Below are 25,503 nucleotides of genomic sequence, written 5' to 3'. Positions count from 1 at the left end.
TATTTCAATTTCATGAGGTCCCATTTATTAAATGTTATTCTAAGTGCCTGTACTATTGGTGTTATGTTCAGGGGGTCTTTTCACGTGCCAGTGAGTTCAAGACTATTCACCACTTTCTCTTGTATCAGGTTCAGTTGAATTTTATGCAGAGTGATAAGTACGAATTTATTTATATACTGACAGGCATCCATCCAGTTTGACCAGCACCATTTTTGAAGATGCTTTTTCCAGTGTGCACTTCTGGATTCTTTATTGAAAAAAAATTATGTGTTCATAAATATGAGAACTTATGTCTGGGTCTTCAATTCAGTTCTATTGATGTATATTTTGTGCCAATATAAGCTAATTTTGTTTTGTTTTTATTATAGTTCTGTAGTACAATTTGAAATCAGGGATGATGATAACCCAGCAGCTCTTTTATTGTTCAGGATTGATTTTTGCTATCTATGATTTTCTTTGTTGTTGTTCCCAGATGAAGCTGAAAATTATCCTTTTAATATCTCTGAAGAATTGTGTTGGAATTTTGATTGGTGTTTCACTGAATCTGTTGATTGCTTTTGGTAGTATGTACATTTTTACTATATTTATCTCACAGGCCCATGAGTGTGGGAAATCTTTCCAACTTGGTATCCTCAATTTTTTTCTTCAATGTCTAAAATTTTTTTCATACAGGTCTTTCAATTGCTTAGAGTTACCCCAAGATATTTTGTATTTTTTAGGGTATTTGGAAGCTATTGCTCCATGATTTCTTTCTCAAGCCATTTGTCATTTGTATATAGAAAGGCTATTAATATTTGTGTGTTAATTCCATTCCCTGGAACATTGACAAAGGTGTTTCTCAGCTATAGTAGTTTTATGGTAGAAATTATAGGGATAGATAGGTAGATAGATAGACAGATAAATTATAATGTGTATATTATAATATATATTATAAGATCATCTACAAATGAGGATATTTTAACTCCTTCCCTTCCTGTTTGTACCCCTTTGATCTCCTACAGCTCTTATTGGTCTAAGACTCAAAGAACTATGTTGAGTAGATATGGAGAGATTAGGTGACCTATTCTTGTTCCTGATTTTAGGAAAAATAATTTAGTTTCTCTCAATTTATCTTGGTATTGTCTGGATGTGTATAAACTACCTTTATTTATATTGATGTTTGTTCCTTGTATCCTTAATCTCTCCAAGACTTTTATCATGAAGGAGTTCTGGACATTGTGAAGTCATTCTCTGCAACTAATGAAATCATGTGGTTGTCTTTCAGTTTGTTCTTATGGTGGACTCCATTTATTGAATTATGTATATTGATCCATCTCTGAATCACTGGGATGAGGCCTACTTGATTATGTTAGGTGATATTTTGGTATGTTTTTATACTCTGTTTTAATTATTTTATTGAGAACTTTGCATCCATTTTCATAAGGGGATTGGTCTGTAATTCTTTGTTTGGCCTTCAGGTGGTTTAGGTATCAAAGTGAGTAACTGTGGCCTCATAAAAAGAATTGGACAATATTCATTCTGTCTTTATTTCTGTGGAATTATTTGAGGTGTATTGGCATTAATTCTGGTAGAATTCTGTCCTCAAACCATCTGGCTCTGGAATTTTTTTGATGTTATTGGGAGATTTTAATTGCTGCTTCTATTTCATTAGGGGTTATAGGTCTGTTTAAATTGCTGATCTGATCTTGATTTAATTTTGGTAGGTGATTTATATCGAGATTATTGATTTTGTTTATATTTTTCTATTTGGTGGGGTGCAGATTTTTAAAGTGTGTGCTCAGGGCTGGGAATGTAGCTCAGTGGTGTACTGTTCATCTACCATGTAAAAGTTCTTCGGTTCCAATTGCAGCACCACATAAAACAGAAAAAGAGAGAATATTCAAGTATGTCTTCTTGATTCTCTGGATTTCTTCAGTTTCTGTTGTTATGTGCCCTTTTTCATATCTAATTTTGTTGACTGGATAGTCTCTTCCTGCCTATCTTATTGATTTTCTCAAACTATCAACTCATTGATTTTTTGATTGCTTTTTGTTAGTTTCTATTTCTTTGATTTCATCCAAAAGTTTATTTTTGCCATCTATTATTTTTAGTGTGATTCCTAGTTTTGGTTCTGTAGCTTTTATAGCTGATGTTAAATTACTAGTAAGAGATCTCTCCCATTTGTTTATATAGGCACTTAGTGGTATGAAATTGCCTCTTAGAACTGCCTTCATTATGTTCCATGGGTTTGGATAATTTGATTTTCATCTTCATTTAGTTCTAAAAAGGTTTTAATTTCTTTCTTAATTTCTGTCTTGACAAATTTTCGTTCAGTGGTGAATTCAGTTGGTTCATATTCTATGAATCAGTAAGTTTTTTGTTGTTGTTGATTTCCAGCTCTAATCTGAGGTGGGCATAGTGAACTTAATAAACAAGATACAGTAAAATAAAAAAAGATACAGTAAAATAGCCACACTTGCTGCTATTTATGAACATCTACTACATACTAGGTAGTGTCTTTATAAATTACATAGTTTGCACTTAAACCTTACAAAGCCAAGGTATGTAACTTATTTCTTGTCATGTGGAAATTCTACAAAAGGTAGGTTTAAAATTGAAAAAGCAAAAACTGAATTACTAAGTCCAACATCTGACCATGTAAAATCAAAACTGACAGAGCTGGAAGGATTCATCTGTTGTTTAAAATATCCGCATTTTAAAGAGGAGCTTCAGCTCTGGGACTCAATAATGGAGATCTGTGTGATTCAGAAATGACTCCACTTTTATGAACAAAGGAATGAAACTAGTATCATAGAGTGATCCTGAATTTGCATCTTCTTTTCAGCATCATTCAAAATGGCTGAGATACAGAATCCATCACTGAGGTCAATGGATGCACAGGAAAGGAAATGAGATACATCAATCAGTTGTAAGTGGGCTATAAAAACACATGAAGTACCTCTAACATGATATATGTAATCAGAAGCAATTCCATTGAGTAAAATATTTCAGAAAAGGAAAAAACAGAATGCACATGGTTTGAACCCTGTGGGCTCTGAGAAGTCCGCTGCATTCAGGAATGCGTAAGCTATAGTTACCTGCAGAAGACCTGCACTAGGTTCAGCCAAACAGAATTACAGCATGAAAAGAACTCGTAGCCCTCACTGAGGAGCTATCAAAGTCTCCTGGGGGAAAGAGTCAGTGGACATCACACCTGATAGGTTTACCATGCTCCAGTGGATAGCCCATTAGTATAGGGTAACACAGCTCATATTCAGTGAGTTGTAAAAAGATAAAGAGGAAATGACGTTTAGGGGACCAGAAGGGTGGAAGTGGAACTCAAGGAAGTTAAATGTAGGAAAAGGAAGAAATTAAAATACATTGCAAGTGTGCATGAAATAAAGAATTAATAAGAATGTTTTATAGCTGGGTGTGTTGGCTATGTACTTAATACTCAACTTGATGTTTTGGGCTAGAACAATTCTTCAAAACCTCCCCAGCTCTGGCAGCTGTGCTCCCTATGCACGAGTCTAAGAAGCATCTTAACAACTACCCATTAGGTACAGCACAAACTCCCCACTTATAAAAATCTGCATTTACTCTATGTGACCAAATGTCTCATGAAAGATTGATCCCCTCTAGGACAAATTCTAACCTAAAGCAGGAGAATGAGAGCATTCTCAGTAAACATTGCCCAGTTCTTCACTTGCCCACTCAGAGTACCATTTTCATTTTTGAAGTCTATGAAAACTATTTATTTTGAAAATAAGCCTACAGCATCTAGTATTTCAAGGCACTCTCCAATCCTAGTACTGAATAGATGTGATTCTGCTCAGGTTCCATGAATAAACCAGATTGTGTATATTCAGAATGGTATGGCTCTAGTCCCTGAACCTTATTTCTGCAGATGGAAAATTAGTTCACACTATTATTAAACACACATACATTATATTCTGTATCTTTATTATTGATATGTATCTAAATTAAATGATAGAACATTCTAACTAGCCCATGGAGAATAAATTCTCTAAACAAGGCTCTTATACTTACCAAATTTTTCATAAATCGAGGAATAAATGACAGTCCTGAATGTATACTCCTACTGTAAATCTCCTAAATACCTTGTAAAAACCTTCATGAATCTGAGCATTACAGTAGCTTCTTTCTCATAGCTTATTAATGATGTTTCTCTCCCTTGATGAAGACAGATAAGCACCCTCCAAGTCTACAAAGATGTGTGCCATCCACACTTCAAGTCTTGAGAATTCAAGTTAGGAAAGACAATTGAAAGTGATGGTTAGGCAAACATGCTAAGGAAACTTGCTTTCTGAAAGGCAGATTTGTGAAGGAGTAAGTGATAAGCACTGGGTTTGCCTCTTTCTTACTATGTCTCACGGTAATAAAACATGACAGGAAAATTTCTTTTCTGCTCAGACCATTGTTCCCCAGGGAAATCAGTTAGCGCCATAGAGCTTGGAATTGTGCCTAATGAGCATACAGGGAGCAACAAAGGCATCACCCCTTGTAGGAGATAATTCTCAGATGGACAGCTTAAACTATTCCTATTTGCAGTCCATCTATGGATTAGGAACAACTGCTTCCTTCACTATCAAAGTCTTTTCTGTAGCAGAGTTGCAAAAAGCCATCAGGGAAGAATCAAGACCTCTATATCGGGAGCTTCACAGCTCGACCCATCCTGTCGAGTCTGAGTAAGTACATCAGCAGTGATGTATGACGAATGGAAGATCATAAAATGTACCCGATGCCCCCAAGAGGCCAGCCACCCTAGTGTTGGGTTGAGGGGTTAGAAATTTGTTTTATCATGCTTTGTTTTGCTTACTTCAACAAGAAGCTTATTTCATGTATTAAGCAACAGAAGCATCCTTTAGACTCTAATGCATGCATAATTTTTGAAAATGGGATGGTAATGGGGGAAATGATTGCATCAGACTGAATAAAGAGAGATGTAGCACAAAGTATTTCATCTAGAATTATGATAGAACACATAAAAGGCTTTTGCAGTTGTGGAGGAGGACCTGTGACACTAGGCGTGGATGTGTATGCAGTGAAGTTAAGAGGGTTCTTAGAGCGTTTTGGAAACATGCGTCTTGGTTTATCCCATTGCCATATTTGATACAAACATCAGACTGTTGATTGCTTGATTAAACACAGATGTCTCTGAGACACACAGTGCCCAGTGTCTTCTGTGACACTGAAAATTCAGTGTCACATGCTGTGTGATAGGTAAGAGGGACAATAGAGAGACAATACAAGGACTTTATGCTTTGATTCCTCCCTTCCACTGGTACTAGGTAGGGGATTGTTAGCATCCTTTCCCACATTTAAAATGTTCTGGTTTTTTGTTTTTCACAAGTTCTCTGTAGACACTAACTAAATATTTGTGTCTTTTCATTCTTTCAACAAATTGAGAGGTGGAGGGGTTTGTTTTGTTGTTTGTTGTTCTCTCTCAGTGTTTGAAGAGTCCCACCTAGTTTTTTTGTATGCATAAATATGTATGGGTATAAGGCAGATATATGAAATGTTCTAAATCTTGAGTAATGTACTCTGCCAGGAATTCATTGCAACACTCGTCACCCTGATACTTCTTATCCTGGGGAGATCTACTATGTTATCAGTAGTAACAGCTTTTTATGCCTTTAGTAGATTTTTTTTTCATGTCTGTTTTTCTTTAAAACTAGTTTTGCCTTTTGTGGCTGATTCAGTCTCTCTATAGCAATCATCTCTTGCCACTTTATACAACAAAGTCTTTTCTTTTGAGCAGACCAAATGAAGCTATATTACAGAAACGTGAGAAAGAACTCCTGAGCTCAAGAGGAGTTCCCAAGAAGGCATTTTCACAACACAGTCTTTTGCACTCAACTAAAATTCATTTACATATTTTCATCAGAATTTTTTTTAGCATGTACGGGAAAGGTGAAACAATTTGTGTGATGCTGAAATATTAAGATTTTCCAGGTACAGTGGATTCTTCAACTCTGTGCTGCCTTTTTTGCTTCTGAGGTAAACAGCTCTATTGGAACATTAAATTCTGTCTATGTGTAATGTGTGCACTAGGATAAGGTGAGACATATTGCAGACCCTTGCAGTCCCATCATTGTGAGCCATGCTACAGACACAGCATCACCTCCTAGTTCCCTGGTATTACTTATTTATTTTACAGTGTCCTTCCTTTTTCTTAAGTGTGTGTGTGTGTGTGTGCGCGCACATGCCATGGTTCATGTGTGGATGTCAGGGAACAACTGGTAGGAGTCAGTTCTTTTCTTCCATTATGTTGATCTCAGGAGGGAACTCAGTTCATCAAGTATGGTGGCACCATTACCTGCTGAGCCATTTTGCTGACCTTTGTTGTTATTTTATATGACAGAAATCCTGGCCAAGGCTAATCCACATAGCAGAATTTAAAGTGCATATTGCTATGCTTCGCACAGGCAATGTGTGCATTTACAGGTATATGTAAGTTATTCTGCTTATATAACTGAAAGGTGACATCCATCCAAATAAGGCCCTCATTTCCTCCTCTCCACTTATGCCACCTTTCTATTCATAACTTTATGAGATTGACTGATGTAACTATCTCATGCACATGGGTGGGATTGTGCAACATTTTAATTACACAGGCATCCTGAGATCCAAGTGGATCATGGCTCCACCGTATTGTTTAACCCCCAAGCAGCTGCATTAAAGGGGCCATGATTTGGGTGTGCAAGGTCTGAAAAAGAAAGTAAAACACAGGTTTTCTTATTTTTTTAATGCTCAGATTTATTTATTTTATGTGTGAGTGTTTTACCTGCTTGTACGTATGTGCCCCATATGTGTTCCACAGAGGTCAGAGGAAGGGTTCCTATCCCTGGAATTGGTGTTCCAGATGTAAGCCACAATGTGGGTGATGGAAGCCAAACCTGGGTGTACTACTAGAGCCTGTGCACTTCCTACTGAGCCATCAGTGCAGCTGCAGCCAAGTATTCTTAACAACTATTTTGGAGAAGGAAGGTGACTAATTGGGTGTGGGAGGAGGAACATAGGACAGTACACTTGGATGTAATCAGAGTGAATAAATACTTGAATGAAAATATCATTAAGAAACCCATCACACACACACACACATGTACACACATACACACACATCCTGATAAGCTACACAAATAACCTGTAGTCCTGACTATAGACAAGTGAATCCAATAATACATTAGGAGCATTACTTTGTCTAAGTATCTTCATGTTTCTAGTAATGATGAGATCTCATTATGCAGTAATCCCTGTGAATTCTACAGCCATTGTGACTGTTTTCTTTCTTATGTTTTGCCCGTGGGGACTTTATTCTTCACATGTATTTATTATATTGTGGTTTTTGTATTTTGGTATTAGTGTGCATGCCATAGCAGTCTTATTATTTCTGTCTTTTCCAGCAGTCACAGCACATGAAACAGCAAAATGATACTCAAAATTCACAGTTTCTTCTCCTGGGCCTTTCAGAAGACCCAGAACTGCGGCCCCTTTTATTTAGGCTCCTCTTCTCCATGTACCTTGTGACCATTTTGGGGAATCTTCTCATCATCCTGGCCACGATCTCAGACGTCTGCCTGCATACAGCCATGTACTTCTTCCTCTCCAACCTGTCCTTTGTGGACATTTGCCTAACTTCCACTACCATCCCAAAGATGCTGGTGAATGTTTATGCACACCACGAGGCCATAACATATGAAGGATGCATCATGCAAATTTACTTCTTTTCATTATTTGTAGGGCTAGATAACTTCCTCCTGGCTGTAATGGCTTATGACCGCTTTGTGGCCATCTGTCACCCCCTGCGCTACACAAGCATTATGACACCTCAGCTCTGTGTGTCGCTAGTTCTGGTGTCTTGGATCACAAGCTCCCTGAATTCTTCATTACAAAGCTCCCTGGTGCTGCAGCTCTCATTCTGTGCTGATGTGCAAATTCCACATTTTTTCTGTGAACTTAGTATGCTGGTTCACCTTGCCTGTTCTGACACCTTTTTAAATGATATGGTAATGAATGCTTTAGCTGCACTCCTGGGTGGTGGTTGTCTCGCTGGCATCCTTTACTCTTATGGCAAGATAGTGTCCTCCATATGTGCAATCTCCTCAGCACAGGGGAAGTTCAAAGCATTTTCCACCTGTGCATCTCACCTTTCTGTTGTCTCCTTATTCTATTGTACCCTTCTAGGAGTGTACCTCAGTTCTGCTGTGACCCAAAACTCACACTCCACTGCAATAGCCTCATTGATGTATACTGTAGTCACCCCCATGCTGAACCCCTTCATCTATAGTCTGAGGAACAATGACATCAAGAGAGCTCTGAAGAACTTTGTGAGAAAAAAACTAGAAAAGTGATTACTGTCTTGGGTCTTATGTTTTGAAACAAGAAATTCCAGTTTAAGAGCTGAACATTCTGAAATCTCTTATTCTCTTTCTCTTGAACATGTATACCAACCACACTCCCAAAGCTAAGGGATCATTTTGGAAGAAAGGATAAAAGTATAAGAGCCTGAGGCAGTGGATGACTACAAGGGAACATTGTCTTCTGGACCCAACAAGACATCTGCATATATGAACTCACAGAAGTTGCAAAATTACACATAAAATCTGTACAAATCCAAGTCAGATTAAACCTAAGCAAAGAGAGGGGAGGTGGCACACAATTCCACCACAAGTGGTGTAGTTATTTTTAGTTGCTTGGAGAAGGAGAGACAGTTTTTGCTAAAAGTGTATACTCCTGTAAGTTGATCACTCTCCAGTGGAAGGCCACACATGCAAAAGTATTTAGGCAGCACAAATTAGTCTCAAAGGGTTTAAAAATAAAAGGACACAAATTTGTATAGATATGGAATGGGGAATTTGATCTGTAAAGAACTGAAGAAGGGGCCTCATATGACCAAAACATGTAAAACTCCCAGAGAATTAATAGAAGAGAAGTTTCATTTTGGGGTAAGATGACAGAAGTAGGGATTGTTGTTTGTATGTGTTTACTGTAGTTTTCATTTATTTGATTTCAATTTTTCTGTGAAGTAGGTAATTCATCTGTAAGCATGCTGCTTCTCCCAGCACCTAATTTTCTCTTCTACAACTTTCACACTTTCTCAATGTTGTTTTCAGTCTGAAAAAATGTTAATGCTTTTATTACTTTATAAATAATACAAGTCAAAGTTTCCACTTCCTCCCCTCCTCCCCCACTTTCCTCTCCCTCCCCCCACACCTTCCAGTCCTAAGAGAGGGCAAAGTACCCTGCCCTGTGGGAAGTCCAAGGCCCTTTCCCCTACATCACATCCAGGCTTAGGAAGGTAAGGCCTTTCCCTCTACATCCAAGCTTAGGAAGGCATACATCCAAATAGAACAGGATCCCAAAAAGCCAGTACATGCAGTAGAGACAAATCTCAGTGTAATTATCATTGGCCCCTCGGTCTGCCCCAATTGTCAGCCACATTCAGAGGGTCCAGTTTGATCCCATACTCATTCAGTCCCAGTCCAGCTGACTTTGGTGAGCTCCCATTAGCTCAGGCACACTGTCTCAGGGGGTGGACCAATCCTTCATGATCCTAACTTCCTTGCTCATATTCTCCCTCTTTCTGCTCTTCAACTGGACCTTGGGAACTCAGTCCAGTGCTCTAATGTGGGTCACTGTCCCTAATTAACATGAAAGATATATTATGGTATTTTCAAAACAAAGTATGCTTTAGTAGATTTTCCTTCCCCATCTCTGCCACACACTGTCACCTCTAATAGACTGTGTAACATCCCTCAATCTTTTTCTCTTTCATGTTGCACATGTCCTTTAACATATCCCCATCTTTCCTCACAATCTGACTTTACCATCTCTGGATCTCCTTTCATTGATGAATAATTTGCATTAATGCCATGGAAAAGAAAGTTATTTTTCTTGTGATATTACTAAAACATAGTCTGTGCTGTGCTTCTCCTCTGTGCTCCTTCCACTGAGGGTGCACTCACATCTGACAATGAAGGTCATTTGCATAGATGATGACAGCTATGATTGTGCAAGCCCTTCTTGCCTTCTTACATCTTTTCCTGACTCTGCATCTTGCAGACTTCTGTGCTTTGTATCTCAGTAAGGAATTTTCTTAGCTTCATGGAGATTTTGCTCTCTTTTTCATTATAGCTATTAGGAGAAGCTTATGATCAAATGTATGTCATGAGAAAAACAAATTTTTAATAAGTTAATTGCTTTGGCCTCAGAATGGCAGTGGACCTGATACGTGATGATTTAAACACATGCATCATAAATTCAATCTCGGTAAAAACATTTCTTTGTTATACAATAAATATAGTCATTGAAATATAAAAGATCTGCCATATTAAATAACTATTCTTTGAATACTAATTGATACATTCAAAAAGGATTTATCTGTGTCTATGCGAGTCTGTGTTTGGGCTTGTGTACATGACTGCATGAGCCAAAGACCCGAAGATGGTTTCAGATTTCCTGGAGCTGGAGTTATGAGAAGTTGTGAGCTTCCTGAATTCAGTAGTAGACACAAAACTCAGGTCCTCTGAAAGAGCAACAAGTATCCTAAACCACTGAGTCATCTCTCAGCCCCTGAATGACATGTTTATATTATGCTAGTAGTAGTAGTAGTAGTAGTAGTAGTAGTAGTAGTAGTAGTAGTAGTAGTAGTAAAGTTAATATTTTGGTATTGCTCTGGAACTCCCATTTTCCCCAGATACCCAAGTGATCTTAAGTTCTAAGTAAAATGTAAAATTTCTCACCATTCTGAATTTTGCAATTTTCAGTAGAATGAAAAATATCAGTGTTATTTATTATGTGTCTTCTTTAGGCTTCTATCTTCATGGCAAAAATATAATCTGTAAGAGAGCCTAATTTCCTGTCCAGTCATATAATTTTGGTTCACTAGCTTTTCTACACAAATATGAAAATTCTTTATTATAACAATAATCTCCATTTAGCAATGTCCAAATATAGTATGTTGGGATAGTTACAAAATAAATGCTGAATATTGTCTTTTGATTTCTGGGAAAACACCAAAGCAGCAAATTACACAGTTGTCCTCATGGCCATTGGTTATTATAATGGCTTGCATTTGCTGAAGAAGAAGAATTGCTAAAAACAAATATTTTATTAAGTGTCATTGTTTTCAATGAGACAATATGATAGGAGCTATTCTAAGCTAAGTTGATTCTGGCAATTTGGTCAGTAATGTTCATCTTGGGAGTTTCCTTTCATCTTTCCTGGGCTTCTAATTTTTGGAGGTGTATCTGAGCCATTAGATGATTTAGGACAGTTTGGCTATAAAAACTTCCCCTCCATCACAAATCATTTTATTTTTATTTTTTATAATTGTAAAAGATGTTTTTCCAAGTAGCTGAGGCAGTATTCAAACATTGCACAGCAGAAATACTAAATGAGACCCTTAAGACCCACTGTCAGTGCCACTATATTCTATTATCAAAGGGATTATTAAGAAGATATCAATGGCTTTATCAAGCACTGAACACACAGCATGTTGAAATACCAAGATGCCAAGCAAGATGTGTCTTCTAGTACAATAGTCCCAAGGATGTTCATGGTGGTAACCAATCAACTACCTTGATTGAATTTAATCGGTCCATAAGAAGTAATTAATGTATGATGCTGTAAAAATGTTCAAAAAGTATTGCTAGAGAAAATATAGACCCTAGCATAAAATATATTGATTTTATTTTCCCTTTATTTTTTATTATTGAAAATAGATTTTTTGACTCATATACTATATGCTGATTATGATTTTCTCTTCCCATGTTTCTCCTACTTTCTCACCACATCCTCTCCTATCTGGACCCACTGCCTTTCTGTATCTCATTATGAAACAAATAGCTTTCTAAGATATAATAATAAAATACAAAAAAAATACAAGAAAGACTCAATTCCACTGGGCAAACACTCCCTCCAACCACAGACCTCACCTGCCAAAAGACCACGAAGGGTTCTGATAGGCAGTCCATCCTTAGACCTTCCCCACTTTCTAGCTTCCAACAATCATTGTTCTCAGTTGTCCCTGTCCTGTTTGTCATGTTATCCTAGCTCCCAACTCCAGCAGATGCCCCCTGCCCAAACACAGGCCACAGTAACCAGACAATTAGGTAGGCCACCTACCTGCAGACCTCTACTTTCTGTGCCCCTCAACACTATCTCCACTCTGCCTCCAATTCAGGCAGACTCCCTGCTAGATCAGAGGTCACATAGGCCACCAGAACTCCTACCCCAACCTCAGACGGGGAACCACTGCTCAACAAGAGACCATGAAGTCTACCATTCTACCAGAAGTCCAACCCTTAAATCAAGTAGAGACCACTTGCTCAACAACAGACCACACGGGTTAAAAGATCAGAGTGGAAACAGAAACCAAAGAACAAATTACTCATCTAAAAAAGAAACCCAGAAATCATCACTTAGTTCTGTAATCATTTCAAACCGAGGTGATTAGATGCCAATGTAAGAACACAACAACAGTTAGGGCAATGTATCTCCACAGAGCTCATCTAACCTACTATAGCAAGCCTTGAATATTCTAACATAGCTGAAGTACAAGAAAAGACCTAAAACCAACTTTATTAGCATGATAGAGGCCCTTAAAGAAGAAATAAATAAATCCCTTAAATAAATCAAGGAAATGATAATCAAAAATCCGAGGAAATGTATAAACATCTTAAAGAAAGCCAAGAAAAAACAGCAAATTGAAGGTAATTAATAAAAGTGTTCAAGACCTTAAAATGGAAATAGAAGTTATAAAGAAAACAAACTCAGGAAATTCTGGAAATGGAAAATTTAGGTAAGTGAATAGGAACTACAGTCACAAGCATCACCAAGAGAATATAAGAAATAGATGAAAGAATCTCAGGCAGTGAATCTGAGGAATGTGTGTTTCTTTTCCTTTCCTTTTAAAATCTTTCATTAAATTTGTTCTTTCATCATGTCACATGCTTCTAAAGTACATTCTGATTATAATAACCCCTCTATTCTCTTGACACTCACTCTCATTCCTACTAATTCCCCCTCCTCACACTTTTTAACCCTTTTTACTTATATTTACCTTTCATTTTCTTTTTTTCTTTATTGAGGCCTATTGAATCTAAGTGGGACCATGAATTTTGAGCTGTCCATGTAGTCTATGGGGCCAATGAGTTTTACTACTCCAGAATTCATCAGCAAATAATTTTGTAAAGAAAAACAGGACCTCAGGATCCCTTCTATGATCTGTGACCAACTTGAAAATCTGTCTTCTGTAGAGCTAGTATATATATAGCTAGAGCTGTTATTGAGTCATGTTGAAGACAGAACTTTACAGTGCTTCTCCCTATATTTCCTGCCTTACCATCTTTTAGTTCTAATGAAGCTAAAAGCTTTTTAGTTTCTAACCGATGCTAACTCAGAATTCAGTAGCCAAGGATGACCATGAACACTGATTGTAATGGTTGTTCTGTCTCTTTAAGAGACAAGCCACACCCACTTCCTCCCCTATCCACTGAGGCAGGCAGGTTTTCCTTCCTATTTGCAGCCTTAGTTTCTCTCTCTTTTCTGTTTCCCTCTAGGAGAAGCAACTTCCATCTCTCCTCTCTCTCTCTCTCTCTCTCTCTCTCTCTCTCTCTCTCTCTCTCTCTCTCTGCTATTCTTTCTTCTCCCCCTTCCCTTCCATACTTCCATAACCCACTTAATAAATATCCAACCTCACTCTGCATGGCATGCCTATCTATGTCTCTGTCTCTGGCCCTCCTACCACGTGTGTCCCTGCTGGGGACCAGCTTTGGGGGACTGGCAGCCATCTCTGCCTGGAACTGGCTGCTCTCAGGGCCCACTGCCTGCCACCACATGGCCCACTACCACTGCTTGGGGACCGACAGCATTTCTGCTGCCTGCTGCCACTGGGGATCCGCAGCATTTTTTATTTTTCAATTACACCGATTTTTCTGCTTTTACCTCATAAGTGCTGGAATGGGGTTGTGGGCATGCTCTGTCATGTGTAGTTTTTATTGTTGTTACTGCTATTGTTTGATTTTGTATTTCTTTTGCTTAGGCTGACAAATTTAAACACTAGATTTAAATTTTGAGCATTTGGTTTATAAAGTTAAATGACACCAAAAACAATTAAGCTGTTTTAGAAAAATGTGACAAGTTTTCAAGCAAACAATTTTCCCCTGCCCCAAATACCTGCACCTGTTTGAACAACTTATCAATTATGCATAAAACAAAACCTTACTAATATTTTCATAATTTTATGACTCATTGATTTAGCAATCTAATCACTTTAAATTTGTGTAGGGCATCATACATCATTATTCTCTAGCCAATAATTTTAAATGAAACAATTAAATAGTGTACTTTGTAGAACAAGAATACTGAAAGTTAGTCATACTTAGCAAAGCTTAGGCTACATTTTCTAATGGAAGAAAGCAAAAAAATAGGTAATACACAGTCATTAGAGAATTGGAATTAACTTGAGGTGGTATGTTATTTTTTCAATAAACTAGAGGATTTATACCAATGTATAAATGGAACTGACTATAATTTATAGCCATAGAGAAGCAAAATACAGAGCTGCTGCCATGGTCAAGTATACAAAACCACTTGTTGCAAATATCACTGACCTGAGAACTCAGGTGAATCCTTTGGCAGAAGGGGAGAGCTGATCACAGAAAGTTATCCCCTGACCTTCATATACAGACTATGATGCATGTGTGTACACAGAAAAGTAAATAATTGAACAAATGCAATTTAAATTGCTTATTTTTAATGCATGTTTCCGTGTGTGTGTGTGTGTGTGTGTGTGTGTGTGTGTGTAGTGCCCACAGAAGGAGAACAGGGTATTGGATCCCCTGGAACTATGACTACAGATGGCTGTATTGTGACTGGATGCTGAAAATAGAACACAGATATTCTGGAAGAGCAGTACTCAACCACTGAGCCATCTGTCCAGCCCAAATAATTGTATTTTCTAAGGCAAGAGAGATGTTATTGTACAGATGAGAGTTGGTTCTACATGAAGACCCATAGCTGAATGTAAACTTAAGAGAATATAGCAGAGCACAGGGGGGTATCCCTTATACCTAACATTTATATTTTATATTGTTTATATTTTATCAGTCTATTTGATTTTAGCTTGGTTTTATACACATCTAATGCTGAGGAGCTGAGTTCAAACAGAAGTCAGCTTTCTGTTATTTTGCTATTTGTTTGGATACCAGGTGACAGTGTTCACAAATACTATATTATATAAGTCAATTTCATAAAATTGGATTCCATTGTAAACACTGTGTGAATGATTTCTTTACAGGGGATCAGGAAACATTGATCTGGTAAGTCATCAAAAGACTGAAAATGAGCAGGTTCTCAAGAATCAACGAAGTGCCTAAGAATGATGATGCTCTTCAGTCACAGTATATTTGGTGTCATGACTCAGTTTAGATCAAAAGGATACATTTCAAGTACATCAACAGTAGAAGCCATATTTGCAGATAACACAGACATTTTCAAGCAACAACAAAAAAGTAATTCAATGAAGCAACATGAAATGCTTCAACCACAGAGGTTATGCTTAGTAAGTGGTCTCCTGTACCCATGCATTGAAGGCTACTTCCCACTTCCTCCTCTTTCAAGTTCAGTGTGGTTGGATTTATATTGAAGTCTTTAATCCACTTGGAATTGAGTTTTGTGCATGGTGATATATATGGACCTATTTTCATTCTTCTACAGGTTGACATCCAGTTATGCCAGCACCATTTGTTAAAGATGCTTTCTTTTTTCTATTGTATAATTTTAGCTTCTTTGTCAAAAATCAGGTGTTTATAGGTCTGTGGATTAATATCCAGGTCTTCAATTTGATTTCATTGGTCAATGTCTCTGTTTTTATGCTAATACCAAGCTGTTGAATAAATGGGACCTCCTAAAACTGAGAAGCTTCTGTAAAGTAAAGGACACTGTCACTAAGACAAAAAGGCAACTTATTGAGTGGGAGATCTTCATCAATCCCATATCAGAAAAGGAATGACCTCCAAAACATATAATGATCTCAAAAAATTAAACATTAAAATTTTAAATAACCCAATTAAAAAATAGGGTACTGAACTAAACAGAGAATTTTCAACAGAAGAATTTCAAATGGTCAAAAGATACTTAAGGACATGTTCAACTTCCTTAGCTATCAAGAAAATGCAAATCAAAACAACTTTAAGGTACCACCTTACACTTGTCAGAATGGCGAAAATCAAAAACACCAATGATAGCTTATGTTGGAGAGGCTATGGAGTAAGGAGAACACTCATCCATTGCTGGTGGGAATGCAATCTTGTGCTAACACTTTGGAAATCAGTGTGGCAGTCTCTCAGAACATCGGGAATCAACCTACCTCAGGATCCAGCAATACTACTCTTGGTAACATACCCAAAAGATGCTCAATCATACCATAAAAGCATTTGTTCAACTATGTTCATAGCAGCACTATTTATAATAGTCAGAACCTGGCAACAACCTAGATGCTCCTCAATGGAAGAATGGATAAAGAAAGTGTAGCATATCTATACATTAGAGTACTACTCAGTGGTAAAAAAACAATGACATCTTGAAGTTTGCATGCAAATGGGTGGAATTAGAAAACACTATCCTGAGTGAGATACCCCAGACCCAAAAATCTGAATATGGTATATACTCACCCATTAGTGGATACTAGCCATAAAGGACATTGGGCCTATAGTTCATGATCCTAGAGAAGCTAAGTAATAAGATAAACCCAAAGAAAAACATATATAGATCCACCTAGAAACTGGAAGCAGACAAGATCGCCTGACAAAATTTGGGAGCATGGGGGCAGGGAGTAGACGGAAGGAAAATAGGGAAAGGGGGGAGTAGGGGAAGGTTGGGGAGAGCTTGAGGGAATCAGGAAGGACAGAGATGAGAGCAAGGAAAGAGATATCTTGATTGAGGGAGCCATTTTGGGGTTAGCAAGAAAACGGGCTCTAGAAAAATTCCCAGGAATCCACAAGGATGACCCCAGCTAAAACCCTAAGCAACAGAGGAGAGGGTACCTGAACTGGCTTGCCCTATAGTCAGACTGATGATTATCTTAAATATCACTGTAGAACCTTTATCTAACTACAGATGGAAACAGAGACAGAGAACCACATCGAAGCACTGGACTGAGTTCCCAAGGTCCAGTTGAAGAGCATAAGAAGGAAGAGTATGAGCAAGGAAGTCAGGATCACGAGGAGTTCACCCACTGTGCCTGAACTAATGGGAGCTCAATTCCAACTGGACTGGGATCAAACTGGACCTTCTGAATGTGGTTGACAGTTGGGGCAGACTGAGGACCCAATGACAATGGCACTAGGATTTGTCTCTACTGCATGTACTGGCTTTTTGGGATCCTATTCTCATTGGATGTATACCTTGCTCAGCCTGGATGTAGTGAGGAGAGCCTTGGACTTCCTACAGGGCAGGGTGCCTTGCCCTCTCTTAAGATTGGAGCGGGTGGGGGGAAAGATGTGTGAAGGGAGTGGGAGGGAAGGGGGAGGTGGGGAGGAAGTGGGAATTTGGATTGGTATTTTTTAAAGTAATAAAATAAAAAAAGAATGTGGTCTCTAAGTTACAACCCACATCTTCTTTAATATAGTGTTCTGCAGCCGACCTCAGCTGATAATTTGTTTAGAAATCCAAACCAAGAAAGTTCAAAAAAGTTCATAATCAAATATAACCATAAATCTCACTTATTTATAAAAATAAGCCTTTTGTACCTATTTTCCTTACATTATTGTGTGTCTTGTCATTGAAGTACTAGCAACATAAATAATTTTTTAAGAACATGTTTTATTTTTTCTGATTTTTCAGAAAAATTAATAAGCATTGTCTCCTAATAGCATAGTACAAGACAGGTCATAACTTTATTCCTTGCATTAAATGTGATATTTTACCTAGATAAATTCATAAGAATATATTTTATTAAGACATTGTATAAATGTTATGTACAGTTTTGAAAACAAAACTTGTTGACACCAGTACTGTGTTTTAAATATTGTTGGCCCTCTACTTAGTCAGTTAATATAATTTGATGAATTATATATAACCACCATTCATCACAATATAATTTTGATAACCTTACCTTTGTTCACACAAATGATATTCTCTGGACCATCTTTAAAAAAAATAAATGCTTCAACCAATACTGAAACCCAGTGAACACAATCTACTATTTTCACTGTTCCAAGAGTAGAAACACAACATGAAAAAGAAGTATTTTCCATAATAAAAGTCATTTAATTATGTAAATGTGTTTGCTTTGTCATATTAAAATCACCCGTGACTTTAAGGCCATATCAAGTCAATCTATATATTCAAGTATTTCTCTCCATGTAAACTCCAGTGGAAATAATTAGCTTTTGCCAAGAACTACTGTCTTCATCATGTTCTCTGCAATTATCAAGGATCATTTGGGGAGAAAATAAAATCAAACGTCCAGTAGAGAAGACATTTGTATGTTAAAGTATGCATGAGTATAATGAGGAGGTAAGGTGTGACATAAAATCACATTGAGAAATTAATGGCATAGATCAGCAAAGAACATATTCTTTGTATGCACAAGTCCCTGACTTCAGTTCTCAAAGTGAAAGAAATAGAGAGATAAGCAGAGGATGGAGGGAGGTGAAAGGAAGGAAGGAAGGAACAAAAAGACAGAAACAAAGGAAGGAAGAGAGTCTGGAAAGAAAGAGAAAGACAAATTCTATAATTTAGAAAGTAGAGGAAGGAAGCTCATGAGTTCAAGGTCAGCCTGGATCACTCAGTATTCTGTTTAAAAAAGAAAGAAAAATGAAAGAACACATAAAAAAACCTGTGGCTAGATATTTAAAATATATTTTTATTTATTATTTGAGATTTTACATATGTATACATATATTTTGATGACATCCACATCCTATTCCTCTCTCGAACTCTTCCCATATCCCCTTACTATGTCCACCTCCCAAATATATGTCTCTTATAATTTCTTTTAATAACTTAGTCTAATTAGTGTTGGCCATATGCACATGTATGGGGGACCATGAACAAAGCCAGGGGTCAAGTTTCCAAACAGGAATAACCCTCCCTCCACTTGCAGTCCTTAATTACTGATAGTTCCTCGGCTAGGAATGGGACCCTATAAGCCTTTTTCAGCTACACACTGGACTCTTGACTGGCTTGATCTCATGAAGGTCTTGTATAGGCAACCATAGCCACTGTGGATTTAAGATTGTGACACTCATGTTGTGTCCAGAAGACAAAATTTCCAGTGGTCCATGCAACCTCTGCTTTTTTGTGATTTTCTGCCGCCACTTTCATAATATTTTATGACTCTGCAGAGGCTGCTTCATGTTTATGATGCTAAAAATTAAATACAGTGTATAATCCACCTCATTTGGCAAGGAGAATTACTTCCACAGAAGGATCAAACTTAAGAATATTCCTTTAATGACAGGGGGAGAACTTTCAACATATATATTCCAAAATAACTAATTCTTCAGAAATCCCAGTCATTCTCTAAATGAAGCAGCAATTAACAGAAGTTTCTGATCCAAGGATGGGAATACACTGGGGAAAGAAGGAAATGCCATGGATTACACATGCCAGAAGAAATTAAGAGAAGACTTGAATTGTATGACAAAAGCAAGAACAATTATAGGAGATGAAAGATTAAAATTTTGTTATTCAATATAATCAATAGATTCCATTGGATAATCCAACGCATTGACTACTACAAAACGGATATGTTATGGAGGTAAATCCATTGGTCTGTTTCTAGTTACAGTCCCTAACAGGATTTTTAGAGCTGTCTTTATGTCTTTGTTCCTCAGACTATAAATGAAGGGGTTTAGCATGGGGGTGACCACAGTGTACATCAATGAAGCCGTTGCAGTAGCATGTGAGTTTTGGGTCACAGCAGAACTGAGGTACACTCCCAGGAGGGTGCAATAAAATAAAGAGACAACTGAAAGGTGAGATGCACATGTGGAAAATGCTTTGTACTTCCCCTGAGCTGAGGAGATTGCACGTATGGAGGATACTATCTTAGAGTAAGAGTAAAGGATGCCAGACAGGGGACCCACAGCCAGTAACATGGCTGTAATGTAAATTACCATGTCATTAACAAAGGTGTCAGAACAGGCATGGTGTACCACCTGATTTAGTTCACAGAAAAAGTGAGGAATTTCCAAGTTTGTGCAGAATGACAGTCGTAAGGCCAAAAAACTGTGTAACAGGGAATTCAGGACACCTATGATCCAGCATGCTAGAATCAGCAACACACAGTGTCTTGTATTCATAATGACCATGTAATGTAGGGGGTGGCAGATAGCCACATAGCGGTCATAGGCCATCACAGTCAGCAAAAAGATATCTAACCCTGAAAAAAGCAATAAGAAGTACATCTGGGTGATGCAACCTGCATAGGTGATGACTTTTCTCTGTGTCTGGATGTTCACCAACATCTGTGGGACGGTGGTGGAGGTGAAGCAGATGTCTACAAAGGACAGATTGGAGAGAAAGATATACATGGGCGTGTGCAGGTGGGAGTCCACAATGATGGCCATGATGATGAGTGAGTTGCCAAAGACAGTCACGAGGTACATGGAGAGAAAAAGTCCAAATATGAGAGGTTGAATTTGAGGTTGATTTTCTGAAAATCCAAGAAGAAGGAATTCTGAAAGTTGAGTGTCATTTCCTTGTCCCATGAGTTTGGTGTGCCTACCAAAAGAAGAATTTGGGAAGTATTCAGTTACTGACAAATAACTTGACACCAATGCTCTCTCCTTCCTTTTCTGGCCATTTATATCATGGACCACTGGACCCTTTTAATGCTGCCCATATATTCATGGGTTTGAGGCTATCTACTGATGCTGGGGCATGGACAACCTACCAGAGACCACACCCTTGAAGAAAACTGACTCTTGGCAGCAGTCCATGACTCCTCAGTTTGGGATGAGACCTTATCATCCCCTCCTTCTTCATGGAGGCAGGTTTAGTGGTTTTATCTTGTATAGGTAGGTCATTTGAAGGCTACCATGGGTACTGTGAGTTCATTAGTTCACTGGCTTTGTCATGTCCAGAGGCCACTATTCTACAAAGTACTCCTTGTTCTCAGCATATTTCTATATGTTCCCTTTTTTGTGATGTTCCATGAGCCTAGTTGGGAGGCCTGTGCTTTGGAGGCTCATTTAGGGCCAAGTAATCTGTAGATACATATTTTCTAAGCTTTGACTAGTTATGTGTTTTTATATTCCTCTGTCCACTACAAAAGCTTCTTTGATGGAAACTAAAAATTTTACTGATTTATGGGCATACATATAAGTACTCGGAAGAAAATTTGATGTTCATTGAATAAAGCAATAGCAGTAAGTTCTTATTAAAGTCCATGAGTTGTCAAACCAACATGTTCTTGGCCAAACAACTTAGTCAAGAACTATAACATTTAAGCCTAAACAAGCCTAAACTTGTAGAAGCACACATTTTATTTCTCAATTTTATATAAATTCCCTGAGAAGACTCCTGATAGGACAGAAAATTAGGAGGTGGAGTAAACAGAACAGAATGTTGGGAAGAAGGGAAGTTAGGCAGACGCTATAGCTCTCCTTTCCAAGATGGATGCAGGTTAAGATACTTCCTGGTAAGACACGAGGTGCTACACAGATTATTAGAAATGGGTTAATCAAGATGTCAGAGTTACACAGTAAGAGGATAGAGCTAATGGGCCAAGCACTGTTTAAAAGAATACAATTTGTGTGTTGTTATTTTGGGGCATAAGCTAGTCAGATGGCCGAGAGCCAGGTGGCAGAATGCAGACTGCCGCTCCTATCTCAACAGACTCCTTGTGTTATTTATTTCTGAATAGTAATGCCTGTGTCATACTCAACCTCTGCCCAAAGTTCATGTTAAATGAGATTTAGGATTATGACATTCTCCTTGTTCCCCTTGCTCAGTTTTGGACTCTTTATAGATATCTCCCTACTATGGTCTCTTTAGAACACACACCTGGAATAGTGACAGTGATAAGTATAGCTGTAATCCTTCATTAAAGAAGCTTATTTTTAAAACATACAGAAAGTATTTTAAAAAGCTGCAACTCATCAGAGAACAGCTGCCTGTTAGTGCCCAACCCAATAGATACATTTAAAACTACACCAATGTCTTAAATGTCACAGGAGATGTGGAGGAAAGACTGTAAAAACCAGAGGACTAGAGTTTGCTGTGTTTTCTAGATATGACAGGAAAGCAAATATCTGGCTATTCAAGCCCAAATCTCAGTTCTAAAATCATATACATATAAGCAGTAATAAATAGGCTCAACAGGTTGCATCTATATGTGTTGATTGAGGTTTCAGTCTCACCTGGTCCCATATCTGTTCCATCCCAATGAAACACACAGAGGTCTACATTAATTATAAACTGCTTGGCCTATTAGCTCAGGCTTATTATTGACTCTTTCTTACCTCTTAAATTATCCCATAATTCTTGTCTGTGTTAGCCACATGACTTGTTACCTTTTTCAGTGAGGTGTTCTATTGTTGCTTCCTCTGTGTCTGGGTGAAAACTGCAGACTTACTCTTTCCTCTTCCCAGAATCATCCTGTTCTCATTGTCCCACATCTACTTCCTGCCTGATTTCCCTGCCTATACTTTCTGCCTGTTTACTGGCCAATAAGCATTTTATTAAAATACAAGTGACAAGATACAGAAAATTTTTCAGAAAGCTAAGGAATGGGGTTGATCCAACTATCAAAGCCATGGCTTTAATCCTAGCCATATCACTTAGCAAATTAAAGATTCATGTGGTCAGAAAAAGAGAGATATATAGCAAAGATAGACTCAGATGAAAAAAAAAACTCTAAATAGTTTACAGTATGTTTAAAAATATATGTAGACTTGTGAGAAAAAATAAAAGATAAAGTCCTTAAAATAGAAAAGAAAGAAAGAGAGTACTTAAGTGTGGTGGCAAAGATCTTTAATCCCAACATTTGGGACACAGATCTCCGTGAGTTCGAGGACAGCCTGTTCTATAGGGTGAGTGCCAGGACAGCTAAATGTTGAAATAGGAGCGGCAGAGCTGCGTCCCCGGCACCCGGCCGCCCACATGGCTAGCTTATGCCCAGAAATAATTACACGGAAACTGTATTCTTTCAAACACTGCCTGGCCCGGCTAGTTCCAGCTTCTTATTGGCTAGCTCTTACATATTGTTCTAACCCATTTCTAATATTCTGTGTAGCCCACGAGCTGGCTTACCAGGGAGGATCTTAACCTGCGTCTGTCTGGAGCGGGAGAATCATGGCGACTTCTCGACTCAGCTTCTTTTTCCCAGAATCCTGTTCTGTTTTCTCCACCCACCTAAGGGTTGGCCTATCAAATGCAAATGGGCCTAGGCAGTTTCTTTATTAATAAGAAATCACTCCCACATCATTTCCCCTTTTTCTGTTTAAACAAAAAAGAAAGGCTTTAACTTTAACATAGTAAAATTACATATAACAAAACAATTATCAAGCAAGAATTACAGTTACAATATTTGTATCTATTTTATCTCTTATCATAACTAAGGAAAACTATAACTATTCATTCTTCAACTCCATCAAAGACTCCAGAAGGATATAATATTACCTATCAAACAAGAAATAAGAAAACTCTAGAAATGACAGAGACATTTCGCTGCCTGGACAATCACCCAAAGTTCCTCTGTACCGTTGGGGCATCCATCTTCGGCCTACAGGCCCATGGTATCCAGAGACATTTCCATGAAGCAGGAAATTCCAAAGACAGTTCAGTTACTTTCTGCTGTGTCCTGCAGAATGTCTCGCAGACTTTCATGAATCAGGAACCCCGAAAGACCATCTCACCTTTAGGCAAGTTCAGCAGTCCTCTCTCTGCAGGTTCTCTGTGTCCAGTTTATGCAACAGTCCAGGCAAGAACAGTTTCTTGCCCAAATGGCTATCAAACTCCATAAGGATCCTCTTCGATGCCCATCTTCCTCTCGAAGTAGATTGGTGCTGCCAGGAGCAGACATGTCTCATTGTCATGAAAAACCCTAAGTTATTAAAATATTTAAAATGCCATATTCTGCAGTCTTTGAAAGATATGAAGAATGCCTATCTAACTGAAAGATATCTCTATATATCTAGAAAATCTAACTAACATGACTACAGGCTTGACTATTATCCATTAACAACCTATATTTCCTAATTAAAAGTACATTTTTAAATGAACTACACAATCACAATACCTTAATCAAGACCAGAAATACATATACATATAACAAAATTGACCATAAAATCCATACCAATGCAAATTATTCATATCTATATCATATCCCCCTTTAAATGTAAAAGACCATTTATAAACAATATTTGGGAACATGGGCATAGTTTTTTCTCTCCAAACTGCTTCCTGCTGAATTGGGGTGCTGTTAATCAGATCCTTTAGGGTGTAACCTGTGTGCCAGGTTCATCTCAGTTGGCAGTTGAGTGAAGTAATTTTTTGAGGGTGTTCACAGCAACCTTTCAGGAGGGCGTGGTCTGTCATACCAAATCGGAATAGATGCAATCCACAGGGTCACATCCTCTGTGAAAACAAAAGAAGACCCTCTCCAAAGCATCATATCCTTAGACCCAAATTTTGAAATCATAATACCCTTATATCCATTCTGGTTTAGCTTGGCAGCCCATGTAATGGAATGTCTCTCTGTACTTAGCTCCTTCACAGTCAAAAATTTTAAAGAAAACACAATGTACATAATCCAGACTCTCTGTGAATTTTCCATTTTTACGTGGCTTATTTTTCTTTATTTCTCTTAATCTATAACTATCTGTACTTCTGTACTCTGTCTCTTTAAAGACTTTACCCTTTTTCTTTTTAAGACATTAACTTTATTCTTTATATTCTTTTTCTTCTCTCTCCCAAGCCTACGTACATTCATCCAACAGTGTCTGAATCTGTTTTACTGTGAATCTGCAATTTTTTTACTATCCAGGAGCATTTTGTTTTGCGCCTTCAAATCACTAAGCGCTTAAGAATCTAAGCTGTGACATTCCTAGGTCAAAAACAGGTACTGTATGCTGGCCCCGCCCAGTCCAACATGGCGGAGCCGCTCGTGCCTCTGATCCTTGCACATTGCACCATTAGCATGGCGGAGCTGCTTGTGCCTCTGAGCTGCGGCACACAATGTCCCCCTTTTAGGCACACAGCAGTCTAGTTGCCATCAAACAAATCGTAGCACTTTAATCCAAATGCTCCATTCATAAGCTCTGTCTCCCGCCAGACAGAGATCACAATGGCGGCACAGCCCAGAAAGCCGGCATTTTAAAACAGCCAGTTTCCCCCCACCCCCACCCCCGCTGCCGAGTCAGGACAATTTCTTTGTGGCACGCAACCCAGAAACAGCAAAAAGCTGTCTTAAATTCTCTCTCTCTCCTTTTTAAGCCCTCTCAGGTTTTTAAGTGGATTTAGCCCATCACGTCTGGGCTCCATCTG

General features: G+C 38.1%; 2 protein-coding genes across 2 annotated transcripts; one reads left to right on the top strand and one right to left on the bottom strand.

The window, feature by feature from the left end:
• Positions 1-6,213: 6,213 nt before the first annotated feature.
• On the top strand, positions 6,214-10,895 carry LOC126504091 (olfactory receptor 1073). The gene is made up of 2 exons (XM_050146132.1): positions 6,214-6,990; positions 7,407-10,895. Exon 2 carries the CDS (start codon positions 7,419-7,421, stop codon positions 8,352-8,354), a length of 936 nt encoding a protein of 311 aa, XP_050002089.1. The 5' UTR covers positions 6,214-6,990; positions 7,407-7,418; the 3' UTR covers positions 8,355-10,895.
• Positions 10,569-20,723, bottom strand: LOC126504095 (olfactory receptor 7A17-like). Its single transcript, XM_050146136.1, has 2 exons — positions 19,815-20,723; positions 10,569-10,586 (listed from the first exon to the last, which is right to left on the bottom strand). The coding sequence occupies exons 1-2, from the start codon at positions 20,721-20,723 to the stop codon at positions 10,569-10,571; spliced, it is 927 nt and encodes a 308-aa protein (XP_050002093.1).
• Positions 20,724-25,503: the final 4,780 nt, after the last annotated feature.

The sequence above is a fragment of the Alexandromys fortis genome, unplaced genomic scaffold (genome assembly GCF_014885135.2).
Source record: "Alexandromys fortis isolate MF-2015 unplaced genomic scaffold, M_Fortis_MF-2015_v1.1 scaffold_42, whole genome shotgun sequence".
In the NCBI taxonomy this organism is placed as follows: Eukaryota; Metazoa; Chordata; class Mammalia; order Rodentia; family Cricetidae; genus Alexandromys; species Alexandromys fortis.
This window is presented reverse-complemented; position numbering and strand designations above follow the sequence as displayed.

Coding starts and splice junctions, on each gene's coding strand:
- LOC126504091 (XM_050146132.1), top strand. CDS start 7,419: ATGAAACAGCAAAATGATACTCAAAATTCACAGTTTCTTCTCCTGGGC.
- LOC126504095 (XM_050146136.1), bottom strand. CDS start 20,723: ATGGGACAAGGAAATGACACTCAACTTTCAGAATTCCTTCTTCTTGGA.